General features: G+C 49.0%; 1 protein-coding gene across 1 annotated transcript in view; it reads right to left on the minus strand.

Annotated features, from left to right (window-relative positions):
• LOC116882003 (deleted in malignant brain tumors 1 protein-like) overlaps positions 1-22,983 on the minus strand; it is a 59,451-nt gene that overhangs the window by 25,051 nt on the left and 11,417 nt on the right. The window contains exons 5-11 of the mRNA XM_032882195.1: positions 21,188-21,505; positions 7,068-7,379; positions 6,194-6,226; positions 5,629-5,655; positions 4,868-5,021; positions 3,796-4,013; positions 2,665-2,976 (exon numbers count right to left, since the gene is read on the minus strand). Coding sequence (XP_032738086.1) covers positions 2,665-2,976; positions 3,796-4,013; positions 4,868-5,021; positions 5,629-5,655; positions 6,194-6,226; positions 7,068-7,379; positions 21,188-21,505 — 1,374 coding nt within the window. The remainder of the gene's footprint in view (positions 1-2,664; positions 2,977-3,795; positions 4,014-4,867; positions 5,022-5,628; positions 5,656-6,193; positions 6,227-7,067; positions 7,380-21,187; positions 21,506-22,983) is intronic.

A 22,983-nucleotide genomic window follows, 5' to 3' on the forward strand; every position in this document is an offset into this window, starting at 1 on the left:
GCCAAGGACAGCTCGTGGCGGGAGTCCGGGGTGGGGAGATTTGGGCTGAGCGGGCCACCCTCAGCCATCCAGACCCATCCCCAGAAGTCATATATGCATCTCCTAGCTTCTTGCCACTCACTTGCCAACCACAGATTTTCCAGGCAAACCCTGGCATCCTCAGCCCCCTCCGCTGGCAGCAGCCCCCTGCACGCCCGCCTCAGGCTGGGGGGCGGGGAGTGTTTCCGGTGGCGACATTTTCTCCCACAGCCATCGCGCTGGAGCATTTCTGAGCTAAAACTCAAGTCAGCGAAGGCAAGTGAAGAGAGAGGAACAGCTTACCTGCTGATGTGGGAACTTCCGTCGGCTCCGGGAAAGATGCTAAGGGCAGAGTGAAACACAAAAGAACAGGGTACCACATCTTACATGCCAAACCTATTTAACTCTCAGTGAACTGTCCGTGGGCCCTCTGCCTTGTGGGTCACGTACAGTTCCTGATTCTAGATCAAGTCCCTTCCCTGGTCCTCACTTGGTGGGGGTTGCCCTGCCATCACCCAGCTGGTGTATGTACCAGCAGGACAAGCAACTGAGGCACATTCTAGAAAATCAGAGCATGGTCGTTAATACATTTTTTTTTCTTTTTTAAGCAGAGAGATTTTAAAGAAAGCATTCCTCGTTTAACCTAACCTACTCTGGTGTTTCCTTTGAAGGTGTGGGGCCATTTCTTTTTCCTAACTCCCCTGCATATTGTATTTTACTCTTGAAGACTCTGCCACAAACAGGGGGGCTGACCTAATTTAAAATATGACAACTACTGAGCTGGTCACAGAGTCAGGGAAAGACCAAGTTAGGTGTTCAGTTTCTTCATTCTTTGTCATTCTGTCAGGCAGAAAGTCGTACACACAGAGATGACTCCTTGCAGTGCTTGGAAGGTGGCCATTGCCTCTAAATAGTGTCCCCCCCATGGCAGGCACTGCCCCGCCCATCCTACACAGAGAGAGCGCTGTGTCCCAGCACGGCCTTAGGAGGCAAAGGCTATTATCCTTCTCCTCATCCGTATCTACAGGAGGAGGCACGAGGGGGTTCAGAGATTTATTCAAGATCCCACAGTTTGTAACTGATGAAGCCAGGCAGATCCAGGGCCTTTGGCTCCCAAACCACTGCCGTACTGCCCACGGTGACTTTGCCAAGATAAGTTACAGTTACTCAATAAAGCATAATAGAAATTACCTGAAATTGGGTGACTTGTATCAGCTGATGGTGTTGAGTGAGGCAGAGAGGCTAGGAGAGACATAGATCAAAAGGTGAGCATATGTCATGTCCTTTCATTCTTCTCAAACCCGAGAGGTTGATCTACTTATTTGAAACAGAAAGGTCCGTCTCTTGTTCTGGGGAGAAATTGTACCCAATCTGGGCAGGTGAGAATGGCCCTGAGTTGCCATGATTGCAAGCACTAGATGTCCTGGGTCACTGGGTTCATTTTTGTCGAGCTGCTGGACATCACAGTGTCTTCCTCACCCCCAAACTGGTCACAGTGCTGGTTGCCTTATGTGGAGTTCCTAACTTTCCAGTTGGTTTGATTTTGTAATTCTTCCTGGGTATGTGGATCTTAACCTCCCAGAGCAAGTGTCAGTTTGCAAAATGCAGAACTAGGTTTGTGTCAAGGACACACACTGGGAGCATCAGCACCTGGAGGGAGCCAAGGAGCCGCAGAGCCAGGATGAAGGTGAACTCTGTCCCCATCACTTCCCACCCACCTCGTGTGACTCTGTCCTCGGTCCTGCTTCCACACCTCCCTGCTCCTTCGGCTCCCAGCCCTGTCCTCAGATGTCATATTCAGCACATGACTTCCACTCCTGCTTTGCTTCAACACTGACTCTGCCCCTTGACGTCTCTCTTCTCCTCTCAGAAGCTTCTAGTACCCCCACCCCTGCTTGCTCTTCTATCCTCTGGTCATTGTGGCCAGGTCTGGCTGATCAACAACTTTGCTGCTTCCCAGCCAGACCCAGAAAGAAGCAGAGATAAATGGGGGCTTTTGAATTCATTTCCAGAAACTCAACTGGGATAAAACTGAGGAATAACTGCGCTGGGCTGGGACCTGGGCTTCCAGCTCTGTGACTTTAAGAGCCATCTCTGTGTCACCTGGGCAACAAGGGGGATGAACCAAAGAGATGTTTCCCAGAGGCATGACTCATCACTGGTGGGACGTGAGATAATTTGAGATGGTGCATCTTCTATTTTAAGAGTTACATATTTGTAAAGCATTATAATTTAAAAATTTAAGTTGAGTTCCATTCTGATTAAGGATATTTTCAGATATGCATGAGCACGAATTGATCAGATTAGAGAGTTCATTGTTCGTTTTAATTTTTTTTAACATTTTAACATTGTTTTATTGCCACAGTGTCTATTGGTATGTATTGTCTGTTTCCGGTAAGTGATCCTGGCTGTCCACGTATGGGGGGAATATAGAACTTCCTTTAAAATGATTTCATGTAAATGAAAGAAGAGTCCATGAGAAAGAAAGTATTGGGGAAGGTGCTGTGGGTGGTGGATGGGCAGAAGCCATGAAGGAGTGTCAGAATGGCGGAAGCTTGGGGAACAGTGACATTAAGATCCCTTCCTGCTCTGTGTGCAGTTGGGAACGCCATTCCGCCCACCCACCTGAGTCAGAATCAGACCCACCTGAGCAGACGACGCCGGCATCTTCGTGGTGGCCACAGTTGTGGGAGAACCAGCCACGGTGCAGACACTGCCACAGCCTGGCTTCTGTCCCCCTACACTCCACGTCGTCCAGGGCAATGGGGCCCAGGCCTTGGCGGAAATATGCCCTGCTGGGGGCCGACACTGCCCTGCCACAGGACAGCTGCCCACACACCACCTGGGCGTCACGCAGGTCCCAGCTGTCATCACACACTGTCCCCCAAGTGCCATTGTAGTGCAGCTCCACGCGGCCCTCGCACCGGTGGCTGCCACCGGCCAGCCTGAGGGCCAAATCTGGGAAAGGAGACACGCCTGGGTCATGCTCTGGACACCCCACCTTTGCCCCTGCCTTTGAGGAAGTGCCTGGGCATTTCCTGGGAGTTGACCAGCTTTCGAGGGCTCTCGGCTCCGACGTGGGGAGGGAGCCACTGAGGGTTAAAGTGGGCCAAGGGTACTTGGGTTTGAGCTCTCACATCTGTGTGATTTTTTTTTAAAGATTTTATTTATTTTTTTGACAGAGAGAAAGAGATCACAAGTAGGCAGAGAGAGAGGGCAGGGAAAGCAGGCTCCCTGCTGAGCAGAGACCCCCCCCCCCGCCCCAGGACCCTGGGACCATGACCTGAGCCAAAGGCAGAGGTTTTAACCCACTGAGCCAACCAGGTGCACCTCTGTATGATTTTCTGAAGGCTGTTTTTAAAGCTTTTTCCCTTAGACAGGATTGTCTACCTGACAAAGGCAAAAGGAGGCCCCTGAAAGGGCGGTGTGGGGTGGGCAGCACCACGTGTACTGACCCTGGTTGTGGCCACTCTTGGTGGTCAGCACCGGAAGCAGGTGTAGAGACGACACAAGTGTGTGGAATGAAACAGGCTCCAAGGCTGTGTCAGGTGCAAGCCCTGCCTGGCACCTTGTGCTGGGCTTTAGTATTGGAAGATGTGACTGGATGTGTTGTTCATAGCCCACAAGTGTGTCTTCAACTACTTTCCTCAGTCAGACCTCAGGGGTAAATGAGGGAGCAGGGGGACCCCTGGCCATCCCTGGTGTCCTGTCCGAGTTGGCCACCCGCCCTCGCCTTCCACCAGGCAGGGCCAGGAACAAAATGACCAAAGGTCTTACCAGTGTTGATCTCGTCTTGCACAATGGACTCATAGGATGCATAAAAGCCCATGTTGGTGATGATTGCGTCACTGTGGAAGACCACCGTCAAGCGATTTAAGGAGGAGGTGATTGTTGGGGTTGTACCAGAACAGAACCTCCCCAGAGAAAAAGATTCACTCTGTGGGCCGTCAAAGACTTCAACGAAGTCGTACGGACAGCCGTAGAAGTTCTCCAACCTGTGAAGGAACAACATCACTCAGAATCCGTCTGCTGGAGCTTTTCCTCCCCCAGCACTGCACAGATGGGTTCAGGAAGGGATGGTTCTGGAAGAACCAGCTGAGACCCACATCTTTTCACACAGTTCGGAGGGAAGTATGACCCTGCTGACAGGCAGTACGTATCTTCCTGTTTATAAAAACCTTCCGCTTTGTAAAGTTTCCATGAAATTGCATTTCCTAAGCATGTATTATAAGCACAGAGACCAGAATTTAAGTGGTATGGACAGGTGTTTGGTGAAAAGTAAAATTTCTCTCACCCCTGACTGGTCCCTCTGGCTTCATTCTGCTTCTAAGAAGCAGCTACTATAAACAGTTTCCTTCCAGATAGAGTCTAAGTCCAGATGTCAGTCGCTGCCCTGTTGTCCAAGGTTTTCTTGCAGACCATTCCATGGCCATATACCCCTAGTGTGTGGTGGACCCAAATGTGTTTAACAATCCCCTACTGATGGCGATTAGATCGTTTCCAATCTATGCTCCTATAAGAACATCGCCATGATTACCCTCAGCACATGAGACTATCAGTGGACTCATCATCTTCTGGAACTGGAATTTCAGCATTAAAAGACTTTTGCCTTTAAAGTTTCGATCAATGCCACCCAATGGGCCTCTAATGCCTTCCTTGCTTTGGAGAATTAACTGTGGAAGGTGGCTTTTTTCTATTTGTCTGTTCATTTGTTTCTTGGGGCTAGGGGCAGTGGGTAGGATAACTATGTTTATTTTTTATTTTTATTTTATTTTATTTTATTGTGTTATGTGAGTCACCACACAATAACTGTGTTGACAAAACAGCAAAGTGGGAGACAGTTACTCACTTCAACACCTCAAATGTGAGCTTGACATGAGCCCTGGCGTCCACGTGGATGTCCCAGGCACACACCACATTTATAGGGTATTTCTTAGGATACCAAGGGCTGGAGAAGGAGCCCGAATTATTTGTGAGCAAACCGCCACAGTGGAAGTTTTCATCTGCAAGAAAGGGCGAAGAGACCCCATCAGGAGGAGGCGCTGACCCGTGCTGTGTTTTCCGAGGGGTCAGCAGGCACGGGGAGGAGGAGCGAGGGGAGTTTACTCCAGGGCTGGTTTGCCTGATAAGAGAAAAGTTGGTTTGGGGGACACCTCTGAGTTTTTGACGCTGTTCTCTGTCAGATAAGAGGGTTACACCAGTGTCTTCGAGCTTTCCGGGCTTCGTGAGGGGAAATGACACTGCCATAGGGTTGGCAGGGCTTTCTGGACCTAGATGCACAGACAGAGCTGAGTGCGTGTTTTCGTGGAAAGTCACAAGGACAACGCGAGCCTAAAGCATCCTTTCTCAGGGTGCGTCACTGGCTGGTTGTGTTGGAAGATGCCTTGTATTATATATCAATCCCAGCTGACGTCAGACACCCACGTCCCATAAAACATCCATTTTATGGCTGAAATACTGGGTTTGGTGCGAAATTTAAATTAAAGGCTCCTCGGTGTTGCAGCTTCTCACATAGAAGAGGAAGAGAGCACCATCTAGCTGCGGGAAGGGTTACACTGAGGATAAGGCAAATCTAAAACCACGCGAAGGGTTTCTGTAAAGTTGACGCACCTGCAGCAGGACCATCACCAGCGGAGTCTGTGAAAACACACAGAGGAAGAACGATACGTGAGCCAGGATTTTTATCCAGGATATTCCTCAAAAATACTGACATTCAAAGCTGTGGCTGCTCTGGGCACAGGTGGCTGTCTCTTTAAGAGCTGGGCCTTCTGCACACTAAGGGTGCGGATGGGAGAGGTTGGATACAGCTCCTTGAGGGCTGGCCTGGGGTTCCCATTTCCTTGCTCTCCTCTGCAGCATCTGTGGCATGATCATCCCTGCAAGCAGCTAGCCCTCTATCACAGCAGCAGCCGACTCACCCCAGCCCTGGGGCCCACATATGGCATTGCTGGTGAACCTGAATCCTGCCCTCCCCCACCCACCCTCTCCCAACCCTCTTCGGACAGCCAGCGCCACCAATAGGTCAACACCAGTGGGCTGTGTTGCTCTGGTTCATGAGCAAAAGAAGGTTTATGCTGTCACCTGTGCCCGGATTACAGGATTAACCAGTAACCAGGGTCACAGACGTCACTCGGAGACCTGACAGCAGTTGAAATGTACACAAGAGCGACTGTACCTTTTGGTCCCACTTTCGGATTCCCATCGACACCTACTCAAAGACCGAAAGAAAGAAAGAGTAAGACAGTCATGTGGTTCACAAAAGAAAATCAGGTCTTTTTTTTTTTTTTTTTTTTAAGGATCAAACACATTCTTTGTGGGCAGTTGGGAATGTAGTACCAAACCCGTCAATGCTGCTTAAGGATTGGCAGCCAGGTCAGGGCCCACTGGGTGCAGGGGCGCACTCTGCTTTTCAGCCTCAGGATATTTCATCTAATTGCCGGAGATACTAAAACTGAAAGCAAATTAAAAAAATATGGTATTTCTTTCCTTTTGCTCAGTTATGGGGCTGGAGGACATTTAGTAACCGAGCCAAGCTCAGTCTTCCCTACAGTATCTTGGAGACGATACTGAGCAGAGAAGGAACCATGTGTGACCTTAGATATGCTTTTGTTGTCTTGTCAGTAAGGTGAGAATGTAATAGTCTCCTTTTTTAGAGACTGGGAAGGTCAAATGAGAGTCTGAATGCACTGGTTTCAGCGTGGAGCTTGGCACACGCTAAGCCGTCTTTGGACACCAGCTACTACTCCTACTCCCCCTACAGGGGACTGTCACCAGCACTGTGGCATGTTTGTCCAGGAATGGGAAGTCTGATGATACAAATCCTCTATCTGACTTTCACAACTTTTAAGCGGTGGTGGGGAGACCTGGCACATTTTACAGACACACTAATTGAAAAGAAGGAAATCTAACTCTTAAAGTGACTTAGAAAGCTGGCTTGAAGTCCCAGAGTCCTTTCTGAGTAATGGCTTTCTGGCATTGAGCTCTCCCTTCCCAGAGGCTGCTGATGTGCGAGACCCTCTCCGAGGTGTGCCGGGCCCTACAGGTCTCACCTGAGCAGATGGCACTGGCATCCTCATGGTGCCCACAGTTGTGGGAGAACCACCCGTTGTGTGTGCACTGCCACACCTTGGCTTCGTTCCCTGTGCACTGGACGTCGTCTAGCATGATGTGGCCAGTGCCTCCATCAAAGTAGCTCTGAGCTGGGGCAGATAAGGCCTCACCACAGCCAAGCTGCTGGCATACCACCCTGACGTCTGTCAGGTCCCAGCTGTCATCGCACAGAGTGCCCCAGGTGCCATTGTAGAAGACCTCCACCCGGCCCTCACACCTGTGGCTGCCGTTCACCAGTCTCAGGGATGCACCTGCAGGACAGGAAAACAGAAGCTTCTGAGCTGTGGTGCCGTCTCCAAACTCTAGGACCTTCTGCAGTTACAGAATGCCCAGCACCTGGGCACGTTTTTCTCACTTTAGGCTATCGGATTCTAGGTAGGGTGGCCTTGTGTCCTGATTTGCCTAGAATAATCTGGATTTACAACGGTTGCAGATCAAGTAATGCCTCTTAATTATTCTAGAGTCCCTTTTTAAACCCTCACAAGTATCCTGATTAGAGAATAAATTGCACAGTCACCCTAAGCATAAACCACTGAGAGCTCTAGAATATTCCCCATGCCCTGCTACAGAATCCAAGAGGTTTGTTCTGGGTGGTTTTTGTATGGAATTCAGTTGGAATCAGGTGGGCTGGTAGTTGTAGTTTGAGGTAGGTTTGTTGTAGAAGGATTTGCCCTACTGCGTCTTCCCTTCCTTTGGAAAAGAGAGACCCTCGTTCAGGTCCTCCATCTACACACCCAGCGAACGCAAGGCATGAGGCCCAACCCTCTGTTTCTTCAGCCAGGACGTTGTGGTGGTGGAAAATGACAGCGAGTGGCAGAGCAGGGTGAGGGGTCTGCTGGGGCTGTTAGTGTCAAAGTGGATATTTCTCAGGATGTCATTAGTGACGGTGGACCCTGTGGGTCAGATTTAGAAAGCATCTACTCTCATAAAGAGAAAGGACACAAATTAGATCTAACATCCCTCCAAGGTCCATGTCAGGATACCCACCGTTCTCCCTTTCATCTTGCTGAATGGCGTTGTACAGAGCATAAAACCCTGTGTTGGTGATCATGGCATCACTTCTGAACACCACAGTCATGATGTTTGAAGAGGAGAGGAACGAGAGCTCTGTCCCAGCACAAAATCTGCCCATGGAGAGTGAGGCAACTTGCCGCCCATCGAACACTTCCATAAAGTCATAAGGGCATCCATAGATGTCCTCTAATCTGAGGAGGTAAAGGCACATTAAATCTCCCCAAGGAAATCTGCAGAAATGACTTAAATAAAATCATTTGTACCATTTGCAGTCATTGCTGTTGCCTCCTTCCAACCACATGTCCCGCTAGTGGACTTGGTCCCTTAAATATTGCTTGAATTTGTCCTTCTGTCCTTCCCTCTGGGAACTGGCTCAGGTCAGTCAGCCTTTCTCTGTGTCTCTCTGGCTCTATTTTAGTGGCCGCCTTCTGGTATCTTGGCTTTTGGTCTTTCCCACCATCTTCCTCTCTACCCTGAGTGTATCCTGAATGTCCCCTGACTCTTTATTCAAGCCTGCCACTCCCTGGGGTGGGGGCAGGCATCCATAGGGTCTCACTGAGTAAAACACATAATGGGATCTGGAACAGGGAGAAATGGTGCCTCCTGTCAAAACTCCCAGGGCCTGCTGAGTAGGAATCTTCCCTCCCATGCCCCAGACCGTCCGGTTCCAACCAAGCTGTCCCTGACCATCCTACCAAATGCGGTCCTCACCCCCTCTATTCTCTATCCTATCTATAGGAGATCTCTATCTATACCATCTTTACCTATCTATACCTATCTCTATCTATACCATATATGTATAAACATTCTTCTTCATAGCACATATCAACTTAACACTAATGGAACCTGTCCCCTGAGTTACTACTGGTTTATTCAAGTACTATTTGCGTCTCCATCTAGAATATATCCTCCATGAGGATAGAGACCTGTCTTGTTTGACACTAGAAGTCTGCTCCTAGACCAGGGCCTGCACAGAAAGCAGGTTCAATAAATATACTGTAAAGAATATCAGCTCTAATCTAACAGGATAAAAATGGGAAGTGTGCATTTTGACATTAACACAATAGTAAGTGGCCCTTGAGGCATGCATTGTAGGGGCTCGTTGTGTAAGACGTACACAGTTACACTTGTACATGTTATAGATTCACTGAATTTGAAAACCGGTTTATTGAAGCACGCATCTGTTCCAATGAAGGAAGAGCCAAGTACCTCAAAACAACCCCTTCCCCCAACTTTTTTTTGAGAGGGAGCGAGAGAGAAGGAAAGAGAGAGGGCGATCACGAGCTAGTAGGGGGAACGGGCAGAGAGAGGGAGAGACAATCGCAAGCAGACTCCCTGCGGGGCATGGAGCCCAACACAGGGCTCCATCCCAGGACCCTGAGATCACGACCTGAGCCGAAATCAAGAGTCAGATGCCCGACCGATGGAACCACCCAGGAGCCCCGCGACCCATTTTTAAAGTAAGAAAATAAAGGATAACATTTATATGTAGGGCAACAACAGTGTGACCACAACAGGAGACACTGCAATCTGAGAAATGATTTCACGAGAACAGGACACACTTGACTTAGCAAGAATGAAATGGCATATTTTAAAATATGGATATAATTTTTGCAGATCGAGTGTGAAGACAGTTCCGCATAGAAGCTGAAATAGAAAAAAAAAAAACAACCCAAACAATGCAAGCTTCAAGCAGGGGTTCTCAGTCTCAGAGATATCCACATCTGGGGCTGGAGATTTCTTTGCCGTGGGGGCTGTCTTGGGAAATGCAGGACACTTAGCCGAGTCCCTGGCCTCCACCCATTGTGTGACTCTGTACTCCCTGCCCCCACCTGAACAATGAAAAAGTGCCTCCAGGCACGGCCAAATGTCCTGTGGGGTCTGTCCTTGTCAGCTGAGCCTCACTGGTGCAAAATAACTAACTTCGTGTCCTTAGACACAAAAGGCAAATATCAATAATTCTAGGCTTAAAAACATCAAAACCTGGAAGTCAGTAACTAAGCTCTGACTGTAGGCAACACAGGAAGCAGCTCCTTGATTTGTAAACCCTGAAATTATAGTAGGAAATTTATGTTGGGAAAGTCACCTTGAGACCGTGGGAAGAGTGGGTCAGTACAGCTGTTTGCAGTAAGCATTGTCCCGAAGTGAGAAAACAACGCTCTGAGCCCCTAAGTCATAGAACTGTGGGTTTCATAGATTTGCATCCACCGTACCAAATCTGCTCACCTTGCTTTCACTGAATTCATGGGTGTGGAAGGAAGGAATGAAAAATACATTTCCCTCACAATAGACAATGCTCCCTGATACTGGTTTTTGTTCTCCCCCTTTGAAAGGAACTTTGGCCATCGGGTAAAACGGTCAGATGCATCCCTCACTCCACTGCAGACCTATTTCCCCTTTGAGGATAGCATTTAATCATCCCGCCCCTGGACGCCTGAGGCTGACACGCCGTGGTGGGAACAGTGGTGGAGGTTTGGCACAGACTGTGAACAATGTCAGGAAGAGGGAATGACCCAGATGGGACCCGATGTAGAAACATGAAACCAGGTTCAACATTATCAAGAAAAACAACATTTCCATTAAAAAGTGACTCGGGTATATGGATGTGTATATGAATATGTAAATATATATGCATATAAATGTGCATTAAAATAGGATACATTCCTTTAAAGATGGGTACAGGTAGAGAAAGAAGTAGGAATGAATGAATTGAGGCTGGTTAATCTGGGAAAGAAAACTCTTAGTAGGGGCATGAGAGATATTGAAGTAGAAAAAGGCAAAGCTGCTTACTTCAGGCTTGGGATCACCAGTTCTATGTGGAACTTCTCAGCCACATGTATCACCCAGATGCACTCCATGTCAGTGGGGTAGTTCGTTGGATACCAAGGACTGGAGAAGGAGCCCAAGAGGCCTGAAATTAGTCCTCCACAAGAGTTACTTCCTCCTGTGGGCAGACAAGAGACCACTGGTTGGCTCCCAGGCGTGCACCTTGTCTTTTCCCAGGAGTAGAATCCAGAATTCCATCAAGCTCAACAGGGAATCGCAAACTGGGAAAGGATCATGGTGTTGTAGACATTGTTGTAGCTTGGCTGGTGTGTGGTTGTACCCCTGAGAGGGAATGAGGGGAAGAAAAGATGTGTGGCTGGTACCAGGGCAGGACCCCATGATTATAGGTGAGACTGGAAATGGGATGGGACATGTCCATGGCAGGCGTGGGGTGTCCAGCTGATATATCATTAACGCTCTATATCATTAATGCCCAGCTTCCTGCTGTGCAAACCAGCTCAATTAGCGTAGACCATCCATCTTTCCCTGAGGGCTCCGTCCCACTGATTCCTTCCCCTCAGGCAGCCAGGACAGGCGGACATCTAGTCTGCTCTCATGAATTACCAAGACTGATTCCATCCTCGACAGGTTATACTTTCAATGAAAGAGAGTTACCTTGCGGTGGAGGCCCTTGAGGGATGGGAGCTGCAAAAACCGAAACCAAAGAAGATCAGGAAGGAGCTCAGCATCACAAAAGCATCTTACCGTTACATACACATGAATGCACCTGTTACTACCTTGAGCCCACTACACTGGGCTCCCTCATTTCTCTTTTCTCTCCCCTTCTTTCAGTGATTCACCAAGAAACCACAGACAACGCACAGCTACGTGACTTGCTTTCTCTTCTGCCCTAGGGTCCACCAAGCCCCGGGCTGTCCTGAGATCGATCAGTCATGAGGTGTCACCCACAGTAACATCGCTGGGCTTATGAGCGCACACCACTGCAGAACGTGCAGAAATTCATAGGGACAAAGGACAAAAACCAGACAGCTGAGAGCCTGGGTGGGGAAAGGACAAGCCTTCCATTGAGGTCGTCAGGCCCCAGGGGGTTGGGTGGGGGGAGTTTCCTCCTTTCTGGCGTCCTTTTGGCTTTGATTTCTGTGAAGCATGTATTTCTGTATTCTAGATGTGTCCTTAGGCACCACTGCCTGGCAGGTCGAGGACAGGGCAGGTTTTGAAAGCAGGTGCTTATCAGAGTTTTACACCAGGGATTAGTGGGCATGGAGTTTGAAGCCTATGGGTCAGGTGCATTTGAGCTTTTCTTTGTCTCCGTGGTCCTTCCTGGGCCGCAGAGCAGTGAGGACAGCGACCCCTCTGCTGTCCTTCCTTCTTAGTCCTTCGCCAGGAAGGGTGCGGGACAGCAGCGGAGTAAATTTCTTCTGACATAAATTTGTCTCAGAAGCAACTCTCTTTTGTGGTGATCTCGGGGTCGTGATCTTGGGGTGGTGAGACTGAGAGCCACGTCTGGCTCCGTGTTCAGCGAGGAGTCAGCCTAAGATTCCTCCTCCCTTTTCCTCTGCATCTCCAGCCGCTCGCACTCTCTCTCTCTCTCTCTCTCTCAAATAAACATATAAATCTTAAAAAAAAAAAAGAGGCAATTCCCTTTTGTTAAAATGTTTGAGATGCAGTGTTTCCCTGAGAGAGTTAAATGGCAAAAGTCTTATTTTGTGTGTGTCCCTGCAAATACATAATGCTTTATGGAGAAGTGATTCACCCGTAGGTGGATAGTACTTGACATAAAGATTTCACTTTCCCCTGTAATGTCTTTTATTCCATGATGCCTTCTCTTATTCAGTGGGCTATGCACACCTGCCTCAGAAAAGGAATACTGTAGCAGAGAGAAAAGAGAGAAGAGCCTTCTGAGGTCTGCAACCCTAGACAGCAAGTGGGCTCGGCACAGAGCCGTCTGAGGAACCGGAAGCCGGGTTCTCCCTCCCCCTCCCCTCTCTGGCTCCAGACTCGGGGAGATTCCTCACTGGGAAAGAAAAGAAAAGCCAGAGGCCACCAAAGGGAGGTAGCTGCTTGTCAGTCCCTGAGAAATGGTTCTGTGGGCTCTACCTACCCCCCCCCCAGCTGTTGTATGCATTGTGGATCCTCATGCAAAATGAAAATGTGGGGCCTCAGCTGGAGCTGGGGAAGTCAACTGCCCCTTCCTGTAGGTTCACTTCTGCATCCTACATGAGGTGGGAAATCTCCAGGGCACGGCAACCTCCACCTGGGATGCCCTTGAGATCTGTACTGGAGTAGGTAAAAGGACCCCCCACCAAGTGTCTGGTGGTGCCAGACCCTGGCAGGGAGAGGCTGCTAGCCACCTTGGCCAGCCCCCAAGCCCTGCAGGGTGCACCTCAACCTTGACCTTCCCCACACCCAGGCCCCCAGTGAAGGCAGAGGGTGGAATTAGCCACTGTGGAGGGCTGGGGAGGGGGCTGCGTGGGGCCCAGGGCGCCGGCAGGTGGGGAAGTGGGCTGCTGAGAGCCTGTCCGGGAGAGACTGGCGGCTGCAGGAGGCAGGACCACATGTGCTAGATATCGCTGGAGTCTTGAGTTTGGAGGTCACTGCCACACACTGACTCGTTGTCGGTTACCAGACGTGTACCCTTCTCTATTCCTGAGTTATCGGTGAAGTCCAAAGTCTCCCAGAGTAGCCCCAAATGGCTTCACTTCTCACGCTCAGCCTGTACTTGACCCACTGGGAGAGTGCGGCATAGACTCATCTGTGTTTTCTCCCATGCCTCATTTTCCAACTCATGTTCTTGGAAGGCAAACCTTCTTACCTTCTCTCCTCTCCATCTTGACCCTCTTCTCAGCCACGGAGATGGAACTTCTTCCCCCTTTCCCCTCCTGTCCGTCCTTGCTCTTATCAAAGGTTACACAACTAGAGAGCAGTAGAGCTCAATTCAAACCCTCTTCTGCCTCTCCCTTATGCCTGGAAGCCCTATTAATGAATAAGACAGCCTTAGGCTTTGTCTCAGGTAAATAAAGGCAAGAACAAAGCCTAAGGCTGTCTTATTCATTAATAGGGCTTCCAGGCATAAGGGAGAGGCAGAAGAGGGTTTGAATTGAGCTCTACTGCTCTCTAGTTGTGTAACCTTTGATAAGTTGTTTTATCTCCCTGGGCCTCAGTTTCCTCATCTGTAACATGGGGACTCCAGCAGCATGCATCTCAGAGGGGTGATGAGTGCGTGGGAGTGTGGATACAAAGCACAGTGCTCAGCACCCAGCACATCTTGTTTTCTGCAGGTCTTACCGTGTGGGTCTCTGACACAATCCTGGGGCCCTGGAGGAAGGGGTCCCCAACTGTGTTTTTGGACGTCACTTGGGTAAATGTCAATTTAATGCTTTGAAGGACTTGGGCCACCAGCCTGTCTAGGACTTCATAAAGCCCCATGGGGATGGCTATTTCTGGGCTGATGGGCTGTGGCCAGCTGGAACAGCATACTGTTTCCTGGAGACCTTCCCTTACCAAGTTCACAAGTTCTGTCACACTCACTTTGGTTTCTGTTTCTCCAGCATATCCTCAAGAGCCTTTGTATTTGCTATTCTCTCTGCCTAGAATGCCTCCTCGTTGTCACCCATCACATGTCCCCTGAGCAAGGTCATCCATTCCCACTCAAGCCGCAGGAGCACCCTCCCCACTCAGGCATTCTCTTCTGTCCCCCAGGCTCTACACACTTAAAGCTCCTTTCTCATCTACAAATTTAAAGCTTCTTCCCCTTAGAGGTGACAGTGAGAAAGGTCTTCCCAGGTGCTACCATTACCCCCAAATCATCGTGTCATTTCATCCTCACACCACTGCCTGATTTCAATTGCCCACATGATGCTCTTAGTGGGAAAATCTAACAACTACACAGCAGGGTTTATGGGGCCAATTGTGGGGTGTTTTAAAAAGTGAATCCCAGGCCTCTGCGAACACGGGCGTCTCTCAAGTTAGAAAACTGTTCTGCCTTTTAAGGACCGGAAGCTTCCTACCTGATTTTCCTTCGCCCTGTGGAATTACATTGAACAGAGCATAAAAGCCAGTGTTGGTGATCATAGAATCACTTCGGAACACCACAGTCACGATGTCTGAGGAGGAGAAAAATATCACAGCCACCGAGGCACAGAACTTCCCCACGGACAGCGAGGCAATCCTGGGGCCATCAAAGATTTCAATGGAGTCGTAAGGGCATCCAAGGATATCCTCCAGGCTGGGGGTATTGAAGTGGAGGGTTAGTGGCGGGTTCAGACCTCCTAGATCTTAAACTTTAAAAAAAGTATGACAACCATAGGATTAAATATTTGAATTCACTTTAAACTGCATATTCATATATAAAACATCAGTAAACTGCAGATGCCTTATTACAGAAGTTTTATTTTGTCTGAGGATTGTGGGAGCCTTGTGGTGACTGTGGTTATGACTTAGGAACAAAAATTTAAAAATCCTAATGGCTCTGGCCAGTTACCATCTCCATGGAATATTAAAAGTGCTGGTGTCCACTGCAAATGAATTCTTACCAGGCCAGTACCTCAATGATCAGCGTGTAACCAACATCATGGCCAGATTTTCCCACCTTCCTATTTCACAACATTTTCCATACTCAAATTCTTGGAGAGAAAAAACTCGATTTTAAAGTAAAAATGTCAGCATGTTGAGTGTCTGCACTTTGGCAGGCACTGATGAGGGATATGCTTGAGGCTGATTTTGAAGGAACAAATTCCCTGTAACAGAATGGACTTTGGAGGTGTGGGCTCAAGGTTCTCACTTCCTTGTGGGCTCTCTGTGTCCTTAGGGTTTTAGTCAACAAAGATTACATGTTTCTAGGATATTCTTTGGCCTAGGGCCTGCCTGACTCCATGGACGGGCAGTAAGTCAGTGTGTGCTAAAGCTGGATTTTCATAGCATCTCATAATGTTGCATAATGTTAGCAGCTTGATGTATGTCATATACAACAGGGAGGACTTGGGCCGGACTCCGCTCACAGAATCACATGCTGGGGAAGAGCTGGAGCTCTGACATCGGACAGACCTAGCTGGTCAGCCTTGGGCCAGTGAGTTACCATCTCTGAGCTTCAAGCTCCTCATCTCTCATGGAGACGACAGGGGCATATACCCTTGGGCTGTAGTGATGCTGGAATATTACAAGGCATACAAAATACATAGTGCAGGGGCTCCTGAGTGGCTCAGGCATTAAGTGTCTGCCTTCGGCTCAGGTCGTGATCCCAGGGCCCTGGGATCAAACCCCACATTGGGCTCCCTGCTCAGCGGGAAGCCTGCTTCTCCCTCTCCCACTCCCCCTGCTTGTGTTCCTTCTCTCACTGTGTCTCTCTCTATCAAATAAATAAATAAAATCTAAAAAAAAAAAACAACAAAACAAAATACATAGTACAGAGCCTGGATACACAGGCAACACTAAAAGACATGTCGGCTGTTATTTTATGCCGTGGAGGTAAAAAAAAAAAGTCAGTGCCTCAGAGAGATGTATCCCCTGTGTGTCAGAGATAAGTCCAGGCCTCCACTGGCTCCTTTCACTTGGAGGCAACATTGAGAAGATCTGGGGCTTGGGGCTGGAGTAGGCGGCTCACGTGGGTGAATGGGAAGCCTCCTACTGCTTGTTTAAAATTCAGAAAAAGGAAAAAGAAATTCTAAGAGCCTAAGTATCGGTACCCATTGTATAACAAGGGCAAAGCTGGTAAGGAGGACTTGGGTGACATTCTTAGGAAAAAAGTCAAAAGAAAAAGCTATCCTCATGAGGTTGAGTTGAATTTGTCAGTAAACCATTTACTCAGTTTTTCCAAGTAGAAGGAACTCGTTGGATAGGGCTACAAAATTAATTTGACCTTCAAATTGGGAAGAATTTCCTCCGCAAATGTTTCCCACTAAAAGAAATATCTTTATTTTGAATTCACAAACCAATACACTTATTTAAAAAGAATCTTCTCTGAAAAAGTTGTTTTCTTACTTCAAAGTCGGAATCATGAGTTCTATGCGGAATTTTTTGTCCGCGTGAATCTCCCAGATGCACTGGATGTCTGTCGGGTAGCTTTCCGGGTACAGCGGACTGGAGAAGGAGCCGGACAGACTCGACAAGACCCCTCCACAGGAGCCACTTCCTCCTGAAGCCAGAGGAAGAAGGATGCCAGCATGTGTCCCCGAGGTGGCCCCGAGGGGACCCCAGTCGTGACCCGCTCACACCTGGGTGAGTCCGGCAGTGGTCCCCCCAGTGGGCACACACAGTCTGTCTGTACAGACTTTTAGCCTAAACGTCTCCAGGGAGGGAGAGTGCATTCGATCTCATTCTGATGCAACAAGAATATTAATATATGGGAGGTCCCTGTCTTTTCCTCTCCCCTTACCCTCTGCTAAAGAAAATATTATATTTTTCAGGTCTATTCGCTATCCCCTCATTCTTCTAAGGTGGAAAGATTCTTGCTTGTGGGGAGAGAGGCAGAGAGGATCTACATGGTGAATTGGGAAAGCAGGACGAAGGGACAGACGCTGTTGAACCTAGGTAAAGTGAGAGTTTGGGAAGGTTTGCAGAACAAGAGGCTCCAGAACAACGTTGTGTCTGATGAGCTGGGGAGAAGGGGACAACGTGGCCTGTTGAAGGAGGCTATGACTGGCCGTCCCCTTAAGTTCTTTTTCACCCCCTTTTCTGGGTAGATTGTGTTTCCTTTAACTCAGTATCTACAGAGACTGGAACTTACAGGTCTTTGGATTTGTAAGAGTTACATAAGTGAAATCTAATTCTTCTATATTATATTATGTAAAATATCTTATATATGTTTATATTATTTATATTATATACAATATATTATATTCATATAAATAGATACAAATTATATTTGTATATATATTATTTATGTTATATAAAATATATTCATATAAATCAATACACATGCATATGTACACACACGTGCACACACACACGCAGCACGCCACACAAAAAACCAGAGATCTTAGAATCCTCAAATTATTTTAGAGGAAATTTGAAAACACAACACGAGTTGTTGACCTCGTTTCCTGAATTACCAAGTTGCTTAATTTTCTCCTTTCTGTTTTTGCCTGACTAACTTGTCATGCTCTCAGAATTCCAAGATTCTTGGTCTTCCGTGTGACAGATGTTGGCAAGTAAGGGTGCACCAAGTCAGCTTGGAGCTATCCTGCTAGTTGTGTTGTAGTTACAACTGGGCCAGGTCAGACAGACACGAGAAGCCTGGGACTGGTTTTCTTGAAACCTCTACTCGTGAGCTGACACCCATTGTGGGTGCTCCCTCCAGGACTGCACTCTTAGAAGACAGGCTGGGTATGACCACCACATTCTCTTCAGGTCCCTTGTCACCCTCCCGCCTTCTCTGACCTGGGCAGATCCACATATCCCCTTCCCAGCCTGCCCCTTGGGCTAGCAAGTCAATATTTGCAGGCCTTAGTCATGCAAATGCATGCCCCTTGGGGAGGCTATGGTGGGAACAGAGGGGCTGCATTGGCTGGGATGCTGACTCCCTTGGCGTTCTCATGGAAGGGGCCATGACAGGACTGGCCTGGGAGGTAGACAAGCAGCCCCTCACTTGTGCTGTGCCTGCCTCTCTGTGTCACATCCTGGGCACTCTGCCTAGCCTCTGCTATGACGGTTCTCTTGGTGTTGAGTTACCATCACAGTTTAAAACAAGTGACTACCTGTTATATGATCCTGAGAAGCTGTGGAAAGACCTAGAAGGAAAAGAAAAAGGGAGATCCTGCTGACATTCAGGGGAGAAGTACTGAGTTTCATCGACGAGTTAGTGAAACGTGAAGGGTTTTCTCTGAAATGTCAAGGTACTTAGTGCCAACCGAGAAAGGTCTGAAGGTGCCGAGGGAATATTTCTGCTCTCCTGGGGCAGAGTAAAGAAGGCCACACATTCTTGGACATGCCTCCTGTCACGAGGTTTGATCTAGGTCTCCTTGCTTGAACCTGGGTGGCCTCTGTTTCGGCCAACAGAATATGGTGGAAGTGACACTCTGGGACCGGAAGCTTCCACTTCTTGTCTCTGGAAACACCGGCTCACTTGTGCACCTGGAACCACCTTGTAAGAATGATCAGCCTGCTGGAGAGACCGTGTGAAAAAGTCCCGAGACCACCTGGAGGGGAAGAGGGCCTTGGAGGAGCCCACCCCTCCAGCTGTCTCCTCCAAGCATCTAGCATGTGCTCAACTCTCCAGACCACCCTATAGGTGAACCCCACTGAGTGACCCTGCTTAGAGCTACATGGAGCAGAAGAATCTCCTATCTGAGCCCTGCCCAAATTCCTGACCCACAACAACAAACATGTCATTAAATGACTGTTGTGGTAAACTACTCTGTTTTTAGAGTAGCAACAGAGAACCAGAATGGCTCCTTTCACTCAACATGGTCTTCCTCATCTCCCCATTATCTATGTAGTCTTCAGCATAGCTGAGTTATATAAAATGAGAACTCTAGGTAGGCCTTCATTTGACTTTCCCTGCCCTTGACCTCCATCCATGGCCTTTGAACTTTGGACGGTCTTCCTCCCCACTCATCCCAGGAACACCCAGAACGCATCAAGGTCTTCTCTAAGAAAGTGTCCAAGAGAGATGCTTCTGACAATGACTTATGACTTGTGTATGTGGAGGCAGCCACGTTCATTCAAAGAGCAAGAGATGAGGTCTGCAAAGTCCACTTCCGCTACTTTCCCCCCCTTCTCTCTCTCTTTCCTGAAGATTCATTTACTTGAGAGAGAAACGGAGAGCATGCACAAGTTGGCAGTGAGGTAGAGGGAGAGGAAGGGAGAAGCTCCAGCAGACTCACTGCTGAGTGCAGAGCCCAACATGGGTCTCGATACCACAACCCTGAGATCATGCCCTGAGCTGAAATCAAGAGCTGGATGCTTAACTGACTGAGCCCCCAGGTGCTCCTAGTTCCGCTACTTTCTACCTGAGCTATCTTTGGCAGGCTTTTGGATCTCCTTAACCCTCAGCTCTGAGAATTAGATACATGTATTCATACAGAGATCATTCCTGCTCCCATGCAGGTGCTCAGAAACGTCTATTGCAATGAAACAAAATGCCTTTTCCTTTACCTCCAGTATCATTTCGGAATTTACAATGCATGTGTTGCTCTGATTTTTCTAATCTTTGGTTTTTATTGCAGATGAATATCACTCAGTCCTTAAGTTTGAAAATCTTTGAAAATGGGCAAAAGTCATAGGATCCCCATGAGCATGTACTTCGTGGACAGACTGATCAGTGTCAATACTCGTTCCTCCACTAACTTGCTGAGTGATCTCAGGAAAGTTACTCACCCTTTCTGTGCCTCAAATTTCTCTTCTGTAAAGCATAGGATCTTTTTGCAGGATTAGCAATAATCTGAGCAAAATGTCTCCCCATCTTTGTGTTAATTTTACCTGATCTCTGTGGAGCCGGGGCCAATGAAAGGATATGGTCAATGAGACTGGTGGCCAAGGGTTCAAATCCACTGGCTAGCCCTGAGTACACTGCTAACTTTCTTTGCCTCAGTTTACCTATCTGGAAAAGTAATTGCCTCCACGCGTTATTGTGGGATTAAATGAATTGTATATGTGAGGGGCTCAAAACAGTGAGTTTGATACTATTATTATTATCGGAAAGTTGTCCAGACTAGAAAAAAATATGGACATACCTGGAGGTGTGGGGGGAGGCAGTTCTTCTGCGTCTGAATGCATAAAGAAAGGCAACAGGTCACTCTCTTTAGTGAATCCAAAGCATGGAGGGGGCGGGGTAACGAGGGTACAAGCGGGGAATGAAGGGAGAGGACCCTGGCCTTTTGGGGCACAGGACTCAGCCGTCCTCTGGCAGAGTCCCTGGCCTTGGGAGGGGTGAGGCACAGCACGAGGGTCATCTCTGCCCCACGGCAAGCAGTGCTGGATCACCCATGGCCCGTCTTCTGCTGAGTCACCTGGACTACTTGTGAAAATGTAGATTCCGACATCCCTGCCCAAATTAGTCGAGATTTCTGGGGCCAGAGTCCAGGACTCTGCACTGCAATGCCTCGGGCGGTGCTGGGGTACGTGAACATTTGAGACCTCCCACGTGCAGCCCGGCGCTGCCCAAGGGTGTGTGTGAGCCCAGGGCCTGGTGCAGAGCAGACGCTCAAGGATGGTTTCATGAAACCAAGAGTGGGCGGATGGGTAGATTCCATCTGGGATGCATGGTTTCAAAATGTCTTCAATAACAACGTTAGACGTGATTGCCTGAGAGGAGAGGGGCTACCTGAGCAGATGACGCCGGCGTCCTCGTGGTGGCCACAGTTGTGCTCCGACCAGCCCGAGTGGGCACACTGGCCCAGGTAGCGCTCTACCCCGGAACACTGCAGGTTGTCCAGGAAGATGTTTCCAGAGCCCGGGCCGAAGTGGGCCTTCCCCAGGGCGGACACAGCCCGTCCACACCCCAGCTGTCGGCACACGACCTCGGCTTCGTTCAGGTCCCAGAGGTCATCACACACGGTGCCCCAGGCCTCCCGGTGGAGGACCTCTACGCGTCCTGAGCAGCGTCCCGAGCCGCCCACCAGCCTCAGCTCCGGCCAATCCCCTGCAGACAGAGGTAGGGGGAGAGGGTGAGTGCCCAGACGACCCACCTGGGTTGCACTGGTGCCAGGCCTCAGAGGCCAGCAGGAGTGTGGGTTTGCAGAGGGACATGCCTGATCGTGAATCCTGGGGCCTGGTCCTCACCTTCCTGAGGCGTGTTCCTGAGCTGCAGGTTGTGGGTGGGGGGGGTCTTGAACCAGTTTAACCTGATTTCAAAGGAATTTATTGTCTTTCCTGTTAGACATTGATGATACTGCTATAAATCAAAGAAATACGGTTCCTGCCCTTGGGGCGCCTAAAGTCCTTTAATCAAATATAGACACCGGGACAAGGTGCTATTCCTCGGTGTGATAAAAACAGGGAGGGGGAGGAACAGGTGCTGCGTCACGAACAGGCTAGAGGCGACACCTGGGAAGAATCCAGACAGTGAGGAATGGGTGAGGGAGGAGGTGGGGTGAGGAAGGCCTCTGAGCCGGAGGGAAGAGCATATGCAGAAGGACACTGACATGCCGTTTCCTCATGCACGGATCTCCAAAACACAGACTGACACGCACACACGCACGCGCACGCGCACACAGAGCCACCCCCACATGCAAAAATGCCAATAGAAATTCTTGCATTGGCATCTCGGTGTTGTGAAAACCTCGGCATTCAGACAGAGAGTGAACTTAGAGCTGGAAGAAAACCAACGGCCCAGGGAAAGCTAATGCTCGAGTCCCATCAAGGTGAGCGTGACCTACCTGGACTCTCCATGAGCAACTCATCAGCCTCTGTTTGTAGAACGAGTAACTACGTCAGTATGTTTCAGAGCTCCTGCTTTCAGCGACTGACTACAAAGGTTTGAACTATATCCTTGCAAGAGTTTATTGCTCTGATCTGGGAAGAATTAGTCCCGTTAAATAACACAGGCCTGGGCGAGCCTAGTGCATCGTGGACATAAAGGAGAGCTTTTCTCTGGCTGTTGGTTGCCTCCTGCACTGTGAGGAAGCGGCCAGCCACGAAGGGCGCGTGTGGGGCCCGACTTGAACTGCTGACTTTGTAGCGGACGGGTTTCACTCTGGGGAGTCACTGGGGGCAGCTCAGATGTAGATGATCACCCTCCAGAACCCGGGAAAGAGGAATCACAGGGGGCCCGAGAGGCTGAGGCTAGGTCAGTCTTGCCGCATGGAACAGGACGCCCAGAAGCAAACGGACAGATGAAGGGAGCAAAGCACGTGCGTGTAAGTATCGTCTCAGATTGGAGAGCGGGTACTGCTTCTCCCGGGGCAGCTCCAGATCACAAACACCACTTGGAGTGGCAGGTACTAATCTTTTAAACCTTACCAGGCACTGGTCTGCCGAAAGGCTTCTTGGGGTTGGAAGGGGTTATTAGTAGATGTTCCAGAGGTGACTACCTTGCTCCTTGCTAATTTGTGCACATGCATAAATTCAAAGTATCTGAAAAAATTGTAACGTCATCGGGTGATTAAAGTGAGCCATTCC

This window comes from Lontra canadensis, unplaced genomic scaffold, assembly GCF_010015895.1.
Source record: "Lontra canadensis isolate GAN:19392208 unplaced genomic scaffold, GSC_riverotter_1.0 scaffold79, whole genome shotgun sequence".
NCBI lineage: Eukaryota > Metazoa > Chordata > Mammalia > Carnivora > Mustelidae > Lontra > Lontra canadensis.